The 15951-nt window shown below is 49.6% G+C and overlaps 1 protein-coding gene across 1 annotated transcript; it reads right to left on the minus strand.

The window, feature by feature from the left end:
• Window positions 1–1676: 1676 nt before the first annotated feature.
• Window positions 1677–13795, minus strand: DNMT3L (DNA methyltransferase 3 like; the record flags this gene model as incomplete). Its single annotated transcript, XM_080937971.1, has 12 exons — window positions 1677–1839; window positions 4842–4927; window positions 6878–7017; window positions 7366–7432; window positions 8460–8548; window positions 9521–9608; window positions 11209–11380; window positions 11804–11916; window positions 11998–12077; window positions 12918–12962; window positions 13211–13300; window positions 13678–13795. The coding sequence occupies 12 exons, from the start codon at window positions 13793–13795 to the stop codon at window positions 1677–1679; spliced, it is 1251 nt and encodes a 416-aa protein (XP_080794097.1).
• Between the last annotated feature and the right edge of the window lie 2156 nt (window positions 13796–15951).

Genomic DNA, 15951 nt, shown 5'->3' on the forward strand with positions numbered 1-15951 from the left:
CTGTGGGGCGGAGCCTGGAAAAATGCTAACGGGACTGCCTCTGCCTCCCCAGCGACGGGATTACAGACATATACCACCGTGCCCTGCTTGCGCAAGCCAGGAGATTGGCTGGAGGATAGCATTGGCTTTGCTCTTGATGGCATCCTGCTCCTGGCAAGCAGGATGTAGGAAGGCCAGTGGTCGGATGTGAGAACCGGTAGTGATTACATGGCTGCAGACTTGGGGCACTAAGGTTTCCACGCATGATGCAACAAATGTGGAGTGTGTAGCTGCGAGCTTCTAATGGATGCTTCTAGCAGGGCAGCTTGGCGTTCACACACCTTGATGTTTTGGGGTTTTTTGTTTTCCAAAGAAAGGGGGGAAGGTCCAGGTGGTGGTGACATACGCCTTTAATCCCAGCACTCGCCTTTAATCCCAGCACTCGGGAGGCAGAGGCGGGCAGATCTCTGTAAATTCGAGGCCAGCTTGGTCTACAGAGCAAATCCCGGGATACCCAGGGCTGTTACAAAGAAAAATCTTACTGGGGGTCGGGGGAGTCCCAGCATTTGAAAGTTCAAGGCCAGCCTGGTCTAAAGAGTGAGTTCTAGGACAGCCGGAGAAACCCTGTCTTGGAGGGAAAAAAGAGAGAGAAAGCATTAATGAGTGGAAATGCTTAATGTCATGTTGAAGCCTGGGATAGGAGCGGCTGCCACTCCACGCAGAGATCTTGCCGCCTCTCGGGTCAGTGGTGGTCATGGGTTCACAGTTGCTGTTTCTGCTACCTCCTTAGGCCAACAGGGCCCGTAGACCCTGGCCTAAGCAGGATTTCTGTAATGTGCTCGCGCATGCCACAACATGTGTGGTGATAAGATGACTTCCAGGAGTGGGTTCTGGGAGTCAAACTCACATCATTGAACTTGAGACCGAGATATCCTATCTACTGACCTCTTAAACTTCAGGGTCCAACCTTAGCCCTGTTTCCTTTAAGAGCCCAGAGCCAACATGACCCCAGGTGGGTCCTGAGCCCCAGCTGCAGTACCCAGGCAGTCTGAGGCTCTTTAAGAGCTGGGGTCTAGATCCGAGGTGTGTGTGTGTTGGGGGATGGGGAGGTTATGGTTAATCAGGTTTCAATATATACTTCAAAACTGACCAGTCCAGCCTCCCAATGGATTTAGCATCACTGGAACACCAACTTCGAAGGGCTGTTGGGACCCCACTTCTGCAAGCTCCCATTGTGTTAGGACAACCCAAAAGACACATAGTCGGCTGCAGCAATGGTTTGAGGTGTTTTGTGAGTTACAGGGAGGGTGGTAGTTTCAGACATCAAAGCAAATGGCGAAGGCGATATATTATATATGCCCATGGCAGGACAGCAGGCATTTAGTGTCTAAGGGAATGTCACCACAGTGACATACAAAGGAAAGGCCTCAGTCTCACGCACCACACCAGAACACTAGCAGTAACAATCCTATGATATATTTGAAAAGCTTCACAACAGGTACACACAGTTTCGGAGGAGCATGGCAGGTCATACCATCGGAACCTTTTCAGAGCCATGGGCAGCTCCCAACCCCACAGTGCAAACAGGAGAGAAACCCAAAGGCCAGCAAGCAAACAGGAGGAGAAGGCGGAGGGAGAAGGCCGTAGGAGAACTACCATGGTTCTAGGAAATACTTTCATCCTATGGTGATTCATTTCTAAAGAGGAAGTGAGTTCTGAGAAAAATACTTGAAGTACTCTCTCAGGGGGAGAAGGCAGTTCTTCACTAGGGGGTCAGCTTTCTGGGCGGCCAGCTTGCTTCTGGTTCTGACTTGCTCTTGCAGAGACTGTTCTTCCTTTGAGGTCAGGACCACATGCTTGCTACGAAGGAAAGAGTCACCTGTTAGAAATGCAGCATTGGATGGGGTACCTGGGGATGGGGGAGTGATGGTTGGGGGTGAGACACAGAGCCTTGAGGTTCCCCACAAGATGAAGGGGTTGCCTGTGATCTCTAGGGACCCTCAGGAGGACCTGCCAGAGTCTCCACATCTTGAAACAGAGGAATAAATGGCCCCGCCCCCTGCCTTTCTCTGGTTGGATTCAGAACAGGTAAGGTTCCCAAAGATCAAACCTCTGATATTGTCCCCCACCCTCTTTCTGTCTTAAGACACTGTCTCACTGGGTGGCTCTGGCTGGCCTAGAACCACTGAGATCTACCTGCTTCTGCTGGGATTAAACACAAATGCATGTGTGTTACCACACCCCAGGTGAGACTTCTGACCTTTGACCCTGCCCAGCATATTCCGCTTTTGGTGTGGAGAGCTTAGAAACCACCAGTCGGGGTTGTGAGCCATCCCAGGCAGTGAGCCACACAGAGTAAGGGTTAAAGATCTACCCTGGCTCTAGCCAGGCAAGACTACCAGTGGAAGGAGAGGGCATCAACCCATCCACGAAGCCTCTCGACCCAAAATTTGTTCTGCTTACAAGATGTGCAGGGATAAAGGATAAGCAGAAATTGGCCAATGACTGCCTCGAATTGAGACCCATCCCATGGGAGGGAGTCAACTGTGAACAGGATTAGTGATACTCTGCTATGCTTGCAGAAGGAACCTAGCATTAACTTATGTCTCCTGAGAGGCTTCACCCAGCAGCGGATAGAAACAGATGCAGACCCACAGCCAAACATTAGGTAGAGCTCGGGGAGTCTTGTGGAAGAGTTGCGGGTAGAACTGAGCAAGCTGGAGGGGTCAAGGACAGCACCGGAAGACCTACAGAGTCAATTAACCTGGGTCCGTGGGGCCTCACAGACTGAACCCCCAACCAAAGAACACGCAGGGGCTGGACCCACTGTAGCAAATGTGCAGCTTGGTCTTTATATAGGTCCCCTAACAATTGGAGCAGGGGCTATCTCGGGCTCTGTCATCTGCTATTCCCTTCCCCTACCTGGACTTCCTGGTTAGGCCTCAGTAGAAGAGGATGTACTTAGTTCTGTTGAAACTAGAAGTCCCAGGATGGGGTGGTACGGTGGGGGGGGGGGTTGTCCCTTCTCTGAGAGAAGGGAAGGGGGTGATGGGGGAAAGAAATTTGTAAAGGTGGGACTGGGGGGAGGGCTTCGATTGAATGTAATATGAATTTTTTAAAAATGTACACGGAAAAACAAATCGGTGAGACCCTGCAGGAGTAGGCACTGTCCCCAGGAGGCCTGACACAATAAACCCAGCTTACATTAAAGGAGTTTGTGAGCTTCATCCTGGAGCCCCCCAGCCCCTGGTGGAGTTAAGGACTATCTCTTTGGGGGCAGACGAAATGGCATGTCAGAATACACAGTCGTCCAGTTTCCCTTGTACCTCGCCCTGCCTTAATGTGCTCTCCACCCCACCCCCACCCCCACCCCAGGACAGTGGTTGTCCAGATAGCATGATGTCCATGACCATGGGAAGATGAGTCCTACTTCAGTGGCCAAGTGTCCTTCACCTCACTATAGAGTCACCCTGAAAGCAAACAGCCTTCAGCCTTCGTCAAGAACAAAAGTGACCAGGTGCAGGTGCACATGGACCTCAACTCCCTTTGGGGGAAGCAGGTACCGGGCTGGAGAGATGGCTCAGTGGTTAGTGCACTGACTGCTTTCCCAGAGGTCTTGAGTTCAAATCCCAGCAACCACATGGTGGCTCACAACCATCTGTAATGAGATTGGGTGCCCTCTTTTGGTGTGTCTGAAGACAGAGACAGTGTACTACTTGTATGTTAAAAAAGAAAAGGGAGGGGGTAAGTGAGGGGGGGTGTGAGTAAGGGGGTGGTGATATACGCTTTTAATCCCAACAAGTTCTGGGACAGCCAGGGATACACTGAGAAACCCTGCTTTGGAAAAAAAAAAAACAACAACAAAAAGAAAACAAAACAACAGAATAGACAAACAAAAAGAAAGAAAGGAAGGAAGAGAGGGAGGGAGGGAGGGAGGGAGAGAAAGAGAGAGAGAGAGAGAGAGAGAGAGAGAGAAGCTGTCCCTACAAGCTCCAAACCTGGCAGGTTCCCATGACGGGCAGCTAGGATTGGCTGCACCGTGATTCTTTCTAAAGCGTGTGTGTTACGGAATAGATGATCCATGTGAGACACGCCTGACAAGCCTGTGGTTGGCAGGAGTATAGCCTGGCTCCTTTTACAGATGGCTGAGCTCACACACTGTCCCTCTCCTGCTCTGCCTCATCGCATGGTAACTACCGGGAGGGGCTGCAGACAGGACACAATACCTCAGAAGCTTCCAAAAGGAATGGTTGGGGAAGTCATAGCCCCCACCCCACCTCAACCCAAGTCCTGAGAGCGTCCAGGTAAGGGGACCCGCTGATACCCTGGCAAGAGTGGCTAAGAGCCAGGAGAAAGCTGGGATAAAAGGAGTGAGTGGGAAGTTTCCAGAAACTCAGTGTAGGGCAGGAAAGAACACGACTTAGCAGTTTCAGAAGATATAGTTCAAACTGGCTCAATCCACCTGCATACCTGTACTCAAGTGGGTGTCTGTGTGCAGGTGTGTGATTGTGTTAGGGAGTTGACTCACCATATTTGAATGACTATGAGCTGAAGCACACACGGGTTGGGGGCTTCAGAAGGCTGGAGGGTAACTGGCTTGCCCAGTTTGAGAAAGAGCCCTTAGGCCCATGGCTAGGAGTCTGGACATTGTCCTGAGGACAAGGAAACTTTTGGCCAGTCCTCAGGCAAGATCAGGAGGTGGTGGGTGATCATAACAAGTGTCCCTCAGTCCACAGGGACATTCTGAGCACCACTGTGTCCAGGGGTTGTGGTAGACAAGTGGTTTCTCAGACCCAGTGAGGTGGAGCATGGGTCTAACGTGAGCCCGGCTCTACCAGAAAGCCCCTGCCCTGAGGAGATACCTCTTCAGCCCTGGAATGTTGCTCCACACCCTCGCAGCGTTCTGGAGCACTCTGCTGCGGACATTCTGGAGGGTCACAGCCTCTGTCTGTGGGAGAAGAAGGTGGGTCAGCATGACACCTAGACAATCTCCTCCCATGGGGCACACAGTTCATCAACAGGCCATCGAGGCTGGCTTTCTTTACAATAACTACCAAGAAGTAAAATCTGGAGATCATTTCGATCAACTCTATAAACTGCTTTTTCAAATGGTATTGAAATGGGTTATATTCTAGGATACTGTAACTTTCTAAAACTATGAAAAGTCAGAAAGAAAATAAAATCTCTGGGCAATTGTGGTTCACACCTTGAATCTGAGCACTGAGGAGGCGGAGGCAGGCAAGATCTCTAAGTTTGAGACCAGCCTGGTCTACAGAATGAGTTCCAGAACAGTCAGGACTACACAGAGAAACCCTGACTTGGGGGAGAAAAAAAAAACCCAGTAAGAACAAAAAGACAAAAATCTTCATAGGCTTCAAGAGATTTCTTTCTCTTTCTTTCTTTCTTTCTTTCTTTTCTTTTCTTTTTTTTTTTTTTTTTTTTTTTTTTCTTTTTTTTTCTTTTCTTTTAGAGACAGGGTCAGCTAGCCTTGGCTGGTCTGGCACTTACTACCCACATTGGCCTCATATTCACAACAATCTACCTGCTTCTGCTAGGATTAGAAGCAAAAGCATGTGCCACTAGACCCAGCTCACAGATTTTCTTTTAAAAGCTGTACCAAACAGTACAATTTCATAGAATTCTTTCACCATGTAAAATGTTTTCATGGACCAGATTCAACAGAGAAACAAAAACTTGACAAAGGCCCTGCAAAAGGAAAAAAAAGGAACTGGAGAGATGGCTCAGCAGTTAAGAGCACTGACTGCTCTTCCAGAGGTCCTGAGTTCAAATCACAGCAACCACATGGTGGCTCACAACCATCTGTAATAGGATCAGGTGCCCTTTCTGGTGTGTCTGAAGACAGCAACAGTATACTTATGTATACTAAATAAATAAGTCTTTTAAAAAAGAAAAAGAGAAAACCACAGACCAATCTCCTTTTACACTTCCCAATTCAATCAGTCCTAGCTTTAAAAGTGTTAAAAGCACACTGAGGGCAGTGGTTATGGGCATTGTCTGCTCTTCCAAAGGACCTGGGTTCAGTTCCCAGCCCCCATATGGCAGCTCACAACTGTCTGTAATTCCAGTTCCAAGGGATCTGATACTCTCATACCAATACGAATAAAATGAAATTTAAAAAAATAGCACACCATGGCTAAGTGGGTTTTCTTGGGAATGCAAGGATAGTTTATTCCCAGTAGTTCTAACCAAATCATATATATATATATATATATATATATATATATATATATATATCCTATATATTTATTTATTATTTTTTAAGATTTATTTATTATATATAAGTACACTGTAGCTGTCTTCAGACACACCAGAAGAGGGCATCAGATCTCATTACAGATGGTCGTGAGCTCAGGAAGAGCAACTGTTGCTCTTAACCGCTGAGTCATCTCTCCAGCTGACCTCCTATATTTAAAACCATAGGTCATGACCCTCCACAGCTATCCCAGACACAGGGCCAAGTCAGCCCTGGAGGGGACTGACTACTGGGCCCAGGTGGCAGCACTGAGGGTCAGCATTCAAGCGAAGGGGAAGAACAGAGTATCCAGTGTGAGCACACAGAGTGGGCATGCGTGTTGTGTGGAACGTGTGTGGTGCGAGTAGATGTGCTTGTGTGTGCAGGGCTGAGAGGTCAAGAGAAGGAGGGGGACCTCGATATGAGTAAATATGACTTGTACATTGTACACTGAGTGGCATCAGCGAGGGGTGTTGTCCTTCAAGGCTATCAGTCCCTATAGGGACCAGTGTCTTTCCTGAAACTCCGCAGTCTGCGTCTCAGGTGCCTGATGTCCTTGTAGCCCTGCACACATTAGGGCAGCAGAGGCTTAGGGAGAGTCCCAGACCCAGATACAGGCTTAGCCCCTACTCCAGGTGCACCCACCTGAAGGAAGCGGACAGTTGTCACTTGGTCATCCTCAGTCAGCAGCAGATTGTCCATGAATATCCAGAAAAATGGCCGCTGGCTGTCTTGGTGAGGCCGGGCATACTGCAGGATCCGGTGGAACTGGAACATGTACCAGCCTACCAGTGAACCAGGGGGAAGAGCATTTCAGATGGTGTGGGGCCGGGTGGGGGGCCAGGACAACACCTCTGTGAAGGCTTCCCTCTGTGGACTTGGGAAGACCAATATCCACCTTAGTCTAGAACTCACCCAGCAGCACACTGAGTTTGTGCAAGTTCACCTGGCGGTTAAGAGCCCAGGGAAGCTGGTTTGTAAAATGTCGAGTGTGGGATTTCTGGCCTGTCCAAAGGCTGGGATGGTATGAAGGGATGGGGAGGCAGGAGAGAGGACAGAGTACAGGTGACAGAGCTGAAGACAAGATTCTCAAGTGACTAGAGATAAGAACAGTCCCACTTCTTGAAACCTACCTGGACAGCGTTCACCTAGGTGCTGCGTCGAGCCATACACCAGGTCAAAGGGGCCCCATCTCTCCACCTAGGGAACACATAAGTTTGGCTGAAAGCCAAGTGCTCCCCAACCGGTGACCTCTGGATCCCAATCATCCCCCCCCCAGTAATGTACCTTGTGGGAGACCCAGACAGACCTCCTAGTTGAGCCTTGGGGACCACATAGACAGTGACACCCAGACAGCACCAAATCTCAGGACTAGCCTATACCAAGGTAGCCTGAGACCACTCCATATCTGAGATTCTTTCTAAGATTAATTGTTGCTCTTTAAAAAGGGCCAGTCCTGGAGGGAGCACATAAATTCATTTAGCCCAAGGATTCCCATATCCTCTTGGGAAAATCACTGGCTGTGCCAAGAGATGAGCAGCTGGGAGCAGACAGCAGGGTGACTGCTGTGTGGTGGCCATAAACAATCCCTACTTAGATCAGATGGGGTCACTTCCTGGACAAGTAAGAGAATGAAAGAACCAGCCTTAAGTTCTGAAAGCAAGGAGCCATCTCTTTGTACAAGTAGCCCAGGGAATCCCTGCTTCAATAATGGCTCCCCTATGGGCTGGAGAGATGGCTCAGTGGTTAACAGCACGGACTGCTCTTACAGAGGTCCTGAGTTCAAATCCTAGCAACCATGGTGGCTCACAACCATCTGTAATGGGATCTGATGCCCTCTTCTGGTGTGTCTGAGGACAGCGACAGTGTACTTATATATAATAAATAAATAAATCTAGTGAGTTCCCAATCTAGACTAGGCCCCCACTTTCTCTCAGAGTAATGGACCGCCACCCCTGTGCTCTTTTACTGTGCCTCAACTATACCTGATATCTGATGTGCACCTAAGGTCCTGCAGGGCAATGACTGGCTAGGGTCTAGCCAGAAGAAATGGGCAGGATTCTGGATTAAAAACCAACACCCTAATTGTCTGTATAACTAGACCCCAGTACACTGGCACCCTGCCTGCATGCCCACAGGAGGAGAGGAAGATGTCCCACCAGAGGAAGGGTCAAGACAGCACCAGTAGCACATGGAGCGGCAGCCCATCCACCCCGTCTCAACTCACGTCTCTCCTCACGACATTTGTGACATCTTCCACATACTTCAGTGTTCCTCCGTCAGAACCGCTTTCCAAAAAGCCCAAACTCTTTAGTTCTGGGGGAGGGGAGGGGGACGGTGCGGAGAGACAGACAAGATTGGATACAGCAGATGTGTGCTCTGTCCCCAGAGTGGGGAATCTAGACAGTGCAATTTCCCATCCATGGACTAGCAGCTGGATCATTTCAGTTTCAGCAGGGGAGCCCAAGGGCAAACTTTCTGAGCGTTACTTGATGAAAGTGAATAATTTGTTGCAAAACTTGGCATTTCTTAGCCTTGTTCTCGCTGGTTTGCTTAGACAACCAGCCAGGCTGGAGACCCACAAAGCCGACAGGGTTACTCTCAGACTCTGAGAATGAGAGCTTGGGCAAGCCGAGCCCTTTTTAAATGTCCTTAAAGCATAGCAATATAGTTATAGCTGTTGCATAGGGCACTTGTGACACGTTGTGGGGTCGTCACTGAACATTCCACTGCTATCCTAAGTGCGATATGACTGAGCCACAGACCAGAGCACTGTTGGGGCCTCTGTGCTTGCTGGACACATTGGGGATCAGAGCAGTCTGAGGGACAGGATCCCAGGAGAAGTGGCCAGATTGGAAAGTTCAGGAATTTGGGAGGCTGGGACAGTGTGTATAAGAGAGGTGGAGCTACCTCCTCGCCAGCACCATCCGACCCTGGCAGGACTGCCCCCCCTTCCCTATCCCTGCCTCCTCCTCTTGAGGAGCTGGGTTTCTACCTGGGTCCTGGGTCTCTAACCCTTTTCTCCTTTCCTCTTGCTTGGGCACACGGATGAGAATTTATTTATTTGTTTGTTTGTTTGTTTATTATTTTTTGGGCGATTACATGCTTTCCTGGGATACTCAATCCTCTCAGTTTAAGGAGTCTGAGGAAGAGGTTTTCTACCATTAACCCCTGCTTCCGTCTCAGATGCCCAATGATATCCTCACAGTCAGGTAAAGGACACCAGAACACTCTGGCGCCCCCTATCCCCTCTTCTGGGTAGTTGTTTCCGGTGTTGACTCTACTCACCTTTATCAATATTTCCAAAAAGGCTCAGCACCCGCACTGGCTGTTTCTTCCAAGCAGATACTGTTTTGTATATCTCCATCGGGCTTGCCTGGAAAGGAAACAGAGGAAAAAAAGAAAAGAAAGACAAGAGGAAGCAGTTACAGTAAGCGACCCCTGCAACAGTCTTTCTCCAGATGCACAGGACTCACCTGAGAGCCATCTGGGACTCGCTTGCCAAGGCCTGGCTGGCCCTGTTCTGACCAGTGTCGTCCATCCCTCCCTGGAGGACAAGTCCACCCACTCCCTGAGTCTAGGTCTCTTGCCTGGACCCCCATAGACCTACAAAGCGGGGCAGGGGTTTCTCTGAAGTTAAAAGATCAATGGATTTCCCCCCTAAGAGGACAACTGTGTAGGTCTCCAAGGACTTCAGGTGAGCAAAGCCATTCCCATAGCCCAGGAGTTTGAAATCCGGGCAACTCCAGGGCTGGTAGCCTCTGAGGCTTCAGGGAACCGACCCAAGACATTCCCCGAAGCTGGGCTCAGCACACAGTGGTCCCATTGGCTTTGTGGTACCAGAGCCTTCATCACTACATGGTCTTTTCCTGTGTATCCCCCTGCTCCCCCAAACTCCTTCTCCTTTACAAGGGTACCTTCCATACCATACGGTGTTCACAGCCATTCAAATGCTCTCTTTCACCTCAAGATCAGCTAAGGTGACACTTCAAAGAACCCACTTCCAAATCAGGCTCATGACCCTTGATGGACATCTAGGGAAAGAAAGACTTCGGCTCTTCCCTCAGGAGATTAAATCTTTTGTACTTTTTAGTGGTTTGCCACCTCTGGGCTTCACCCAGGGGACCACAGCCATGACTGCACAAGGGGGTGCTGTGTTGGTTAAGTGTTCTCTCTCTCTCTCTTTTTTAAGATTTGTTTCTTTTATGTACATGAGTACACTGTAGCTGTTTTCAGACACACCAGAAGAAGGTATCAGGTCTCATTACAGATGGTTGTGAGAAACCATGTGGTTGTTGGGAATTGAACTCAGGTCCTCTGGAAGAGCAATCAGCACTCTTAAATGCTGAGCCATCTCAACAACCCTGGTTAAACCTTCAAGCCAGTGTGATGAACTTATGTGTCTGTGGAGATGGGGCTCCTGTCCTACTTGTGACCAGTAAGCATCGCTAGGCTTTAAAGAATGACTAAGGATGTAATTCATTTGGTAAAGAGCTTGTGGAGCCGGGGCAGTGGTGGGACAGATTTTTATCCCCAGCCCTCAGGAGACAAAAGCAGGCAGATCTCTGTGAGTTTGAGGCCAGCCCGGTCTGCAGAGCTACTTCCAGGACAGCCAGGGCCGTACCCAGAGAAACCCTGTCTTGAAAGATCGAAAAGAAAGAAAGAAAAAAAGCTTGTGTGGAGCCCCATGGTTTTGGGTTCAGTCCTTATAAATATGGTGCCTGTAGTCCCAGCATGTGGTAAACAGAAGATCAGGAGCTCAGAGCCATCCTCAGCTACAAAGTGAGCTGGTGGCCAGCCTGGGCCACCTGAGATCCTATCACAAAACATCAGTGACACCTGTTCTCCAATAGGAAAACACCAAGGGGCATTGAGGCAAAGCCTCAGCCCCACCCAGTGACTTGCACACCTGATGTTAGCCAGCAGCCTGCAGCTGGTGGCAGACCCAGCCCCTCCCCCACACCGTTTGTCCTTACCCCCTCTCGGTCATGGAAGGCCTTCAGCTGGTGACGCCACTTCTTGCGCCTCTGCAGCAGTCCGCTCTTAGAGAAAGGCAGGCACAGGAAGCAAACCCAGCAGGTCATAGCACTGATCCGATCTGAGGTCCCAGGGCCCACCAGGATATCCACACACTCAAAACAGTAGCATCTAGAGTAAAACCAAAAAACTACCATGACCCAAGTCATACTGCCAGCAGGGGACCGCAAGCCAAGCCCAGCACCTTGTTTTGGAGGGAACTATCTGTTTCTCTCTGGCTTTGCTTAGTACTGGGTTGGTGGGGCTGGCTGCGGGCTGGGAAAGACTCAGCAACAGAATATACCAGGTGGGTGTGCTAGCAATGGTGGTCTTCAAAACGCTTTAGTCTTTCCACAACTGGAAATCCCATACACACATTTCTTAAGGGCTCGGAGGAAAAACAAAAAACAAAATCATATACAGGAGCAGCTGGCAGGGAAAGAAACACTTTAAAGAGACATTCCAGATGCACATCCTTCAGCAACTGCTTCCCAAGTTGTGTGTGTGTGTATGGTTCTTTTGGGAGGGGCAATAGGAAGTTGGGCCCTGCCTCACCTGGTACAGTCAGGGCTCTCACAGATGAACAGGGTACCCCCTGAGCAGCAGATGGTACAGTAGCTCTGGTGCCCGTCCTCATCGTACAGGAAGAGGGTCTCCAGGTACGTGTCCTGAGCAGGGAGTAAAGGCTGTGTGTGCGATCTCCCTCTACAGTTCCACGTCAAGGCAGCCCCACTACCTCCCTTGCTTACCTTACACGGGGCACATAGCCCCCCCTCAAACAAGGGGTGCTGAGTGTACACCTGGAGACTTCCGCAACAGAGACAGATGTCTAGAGAGAACACAGAGGGAAAAGCAACTGGAAGATCCTGAGAGAGATGTGGGAAGCCCCAGCAGGGATGTGTCAGGGTCATAGACGGGAAGACTTAAGGGGAAAACAAGATGCCCCAAATGAAGTGTGTAGACCGCCTCCAAATCCCTATGGCGTTTTGCAGACTCAACATGGTGAGGCTAAAACGCCCATGGAAAACCAAGGATGCCCAAATCAGCGAATCCAGAGAAATAGATCGGCTGGGGAGCTCTGGAGTGACTGTTAATAGATACACAGTTTCCTCTTTCCTCTTTCCGACAAAGTCACGTGTATCTCAGGCTGGCTTCAGCTTCACTTAGGATGGTCTGGTTCTTCCAGCTCTACCTCCGGAATTTGGAGTTTACAGAGTGTCACCACACCCAGCTTGTACGGTACTAGGTACTAGGAACAGTACTGGGGCTTCTGGCAAGATCAGTGAACACTTAGCCTAGTCTCAAAATAGATGGTAGTGTGGCTGATGTAAACACAGTTGGGGGGGGTGGCTTTGGAGACAGAGTATCTTTGTGTAGTCTAGGCTATCCTGGAACTAACTCTGTAAAACAGGCCGGCTTGAACTCAGAGATCCTCCTGCCTCTTCCTCCTGAGTTTTAGGGTTAATGTATGAGTCACCATGTTCAGCCCATATACAAAAAAAATCCAGCGACACACCTTAAGCAAGTCTGGTGCTGAGGTTAGGGGGTTGGGGAGAAAGGACATCCTATGGGTGTCAGGATTGTTCCCCACTTTCTGGGATGGCTCAGTGAGACTGAAGTAAGACTTTCTGGCGGGGCTAACAGCTGTTTTTCTGGGTCGCAGACTCACCTTCAATGTTCCGTTGGTTCACCTTGACTTCATAGCTGATGCTCTCTGCGAGAAAAATATAAGTAAGTAACCCTTTCTCTCTCCAGGCCAACTCCTCACTGGAACATGCAGGGCAGACTTGTCTTCTGTGGTGACTGGGATACATGGAATCTCTTCCGATGATGCACACCCAACACCTGCTCTTGTGGGGTGGGGGTGGGGTATCATCCTGAATGATGCGGGAACATTCCCTGCATTGCCTAACTCTGAGGGCTACATCTAAGAGATAAATTCATTACCTGGCAGGGTCTTACCTCTGCCTGTCGGGGGTGAGGAAGGGGGCTGAGGCTCCTCAGAGTCTTCCAGTACCCCATCCATGTTGTTTTCCTCTTTCAGTTCTGGGGCTGGAGATAAAGAAACCTTCATTACAAAAAGACCTCAGAGGAAAACAGCTACCCGTAGTCAATACAGGGGTCAGAGGAGCCATTAGAACTGCCCAGCCAAGCCATGGTGACATCTCCCCATCCACTGGAGGTTAGGGACTGCAATATCGGCTTTGAGGTACCTGGTAGGAGGTACTCATAGGGCACCCTTCATTCATTCAGGCCCAGACAACGTGTGTTTTCAGGTGGTCCTGCCTCCCCCTGCTCCTGGTTGAATCTCTAGGACCCATATTCCTGCTCCCTAGTGACAGTCCAGAACCCCTAAGGACCCTATGGAGTTAGAGGAGGCAAAAGAAGAAAGGAGAGGGAAAGGGAGAAAAAAGGCCCGACGATCTTACAAGATTTCGGCCATTGCTCTTCCAAGGGACTGTCAGGGTCAGAGCTAGAGCTGTCCGGAGTCTCCAGGTTCAAGGTTTCAAGGGCCTTAGAGCAGGAAGGTGTCTCCCGGGAACCCATTGATGTAATCTGCTAGAAGGGTCTGTGTCCGAGGAATGGCGGGTGTGTCAGCAGGGTCGTCAGAACCCTAAAACCGAGAGAGAGGTTGAGAGGAGGGTGGCTCCGTTCTCTTAGGGCATCGTGGGGATATTTGGGAAGGAAGGGAGAGAGAGAGAGCAGGTTAAAAGGGACCTACGGTAAATAAAGATGAGGACGCAATGCTGCTTGGAGCCTAAGATGGTCTGGAGTAGTGGGGGTTGAAGGTGTGGGGGCAGGCACTCAGGGGCGGGTCTTAAGGAGCCCAGCACGTGAGGGAGGAGTGGGGGTGGGGTGGCTGGGGGCGTGGCTGAAGAGGCTTAGGAAACCTTGTGAGTGGAAGAGGGGTTTGGAAAAGAGTGGAGGAGGGAGGGGGAGTTCAGAGGAGGGGTTATGGAGTACTTGTGATAGGGCTCAGGGATGAAATGGGGTAGGGTTGGAAGAAGGGAGGCTCTAGGCCTCACAGATTGAGGTTAGGGAGGGGGGAGGGTTCCTGATTGTGTGGAGGGGAGATGGGTAGGGCAAAGGAGCAAATGACAAAGAGTGGGGGATGGGTAGGAAGGGAACCTTGGGTGGAGACAAAATCCAGAGCCGAGTAGAACCCGTAGGACTACCAGGGTGATGTTGCACAAAGTGGTACTTGTGGGTAACTGGAGGAAGACCTTGCCAACCTCTCGGAAAGTACTTAATCAATAATCCTTCCTACCTGGTCTAAAATGCCAATTTATTCATGGCCAATAATCCCTTCCAGGATACCACAGTGGTTGGCCTAATCCACCAGCGGCTTTAATGGAGAGCCAAGTTCCCGGGCTTCGATCGGCAAAACCGCTGACTTACACAAGGTTCCGTATGGAAGTCTCTGTACAGTAAAAACACCTAACTGCTCGCCCCAGCCCAGCCTTCCAGGCCAGCGCCACGGGCGGCCAAGTCCTGTAGCTTGAGGAACTAAAGGGGAGGGAGCAGATTGCAGGAGACAGCCAGGTCCCTTGTCCGAATCTCAGTGTTTAAGGTATAGACACCTTGAGACATCACATTTGCCCATCTTGCTAGAGGACCCCCGCACCTCACTGCCCACTGATGACCACCATGTATGAAGGTAGAGAATATCTGTTTAGATATTTGGCACAAGCAACACACTTCCACTTACGTACACCTCGGCCTGCAGCTGAGGGCTGTAACCAGTTAAATTCCTTTGTTCCGGTTTTTCCTGGCCTTCTACCTTTTCTCTTTTATCTCTCTCTCTTTTTTTTTCTTTTCTTTCCGCCTTTTCTATTTAGGTTTCTCTTATCCCAGGCCAATCTGGAATTCTATATAATCAAGGCTAACCTTGAGTTTCCTCTCATCCTGCCCCACCTAGATGGTGATGAGATTTCAGGTTAGGAACCACAGGACCCAGGGGTGTGGCCCTGGAGACTGCAGGGGGAGGGGGCTCCGCTGACTGAGTTATATCTCCAGACTTCTGTTTATTTTTAACCTTTCGCTCCCCTCCCCCACCCCCTACTTAACTTCCCACCCCCCAAGAAAAGGTTTCTTTGTGTAGCAAAGATTATCCTGGAACTCATTAAATTCTAGACTGTCCCCTGAGAGATCCGCCTGCCTCTGCCTCCTGAGAGCTGGGATTAGGTCAGGCACCACAACTTCCTGGTATTTGGGGTATTTTTTTAAAAGCCCAGCAAGAAGTTAGCGGCCCATTACATTGTCTTCTACAGATCTGAAGGTTCTTTTTGTTAAAGATACGAATAACTTTCTCATGTAAATGTTGAATTTTTTTTTTTTAAAACAAGTCTCATTGTATACCCCAGGTTGGGTGGCCTGGAATTCACAGAGATCTAGCTGCCTTTGCTTCCCAAGGGCTGGAATTAAAAGTATGTGCTACCACACCTAGCCTTGTTTTTTAAGATTGAGCCTTGCTCTGTACCCTAGGCTGTCCTGCAACTCTCTGTGTAGCCTAGGCTGTCCTGCAAATCTGTGTAGCCTAGGCTGGCCTTAAATTCATGGCAATCCTGCCTCTGCCTACTGGGTTGTGGGATTACAGGTATAAAGCATCACACCCAATATTCCTAATGTCTTCTAGTGGTTTGTTTTGTTTTGTTTTATATTTTATGTGGAAACATTTTGTATTAAGACAAACCTATTGTTTT

The sequence above is a fragment of the Micromys minutus genome (genome assembly GCF_963924665.1).
Source record: "Micromys minutus genome assembly, chromosome: 25".
Taxonomy (NCBI): domain Eukaryota; kingdom Metazoa; phylum Chordata; class Mammalia; order Rodentia; family Muridae; genus Micromys; species Micromys minutus.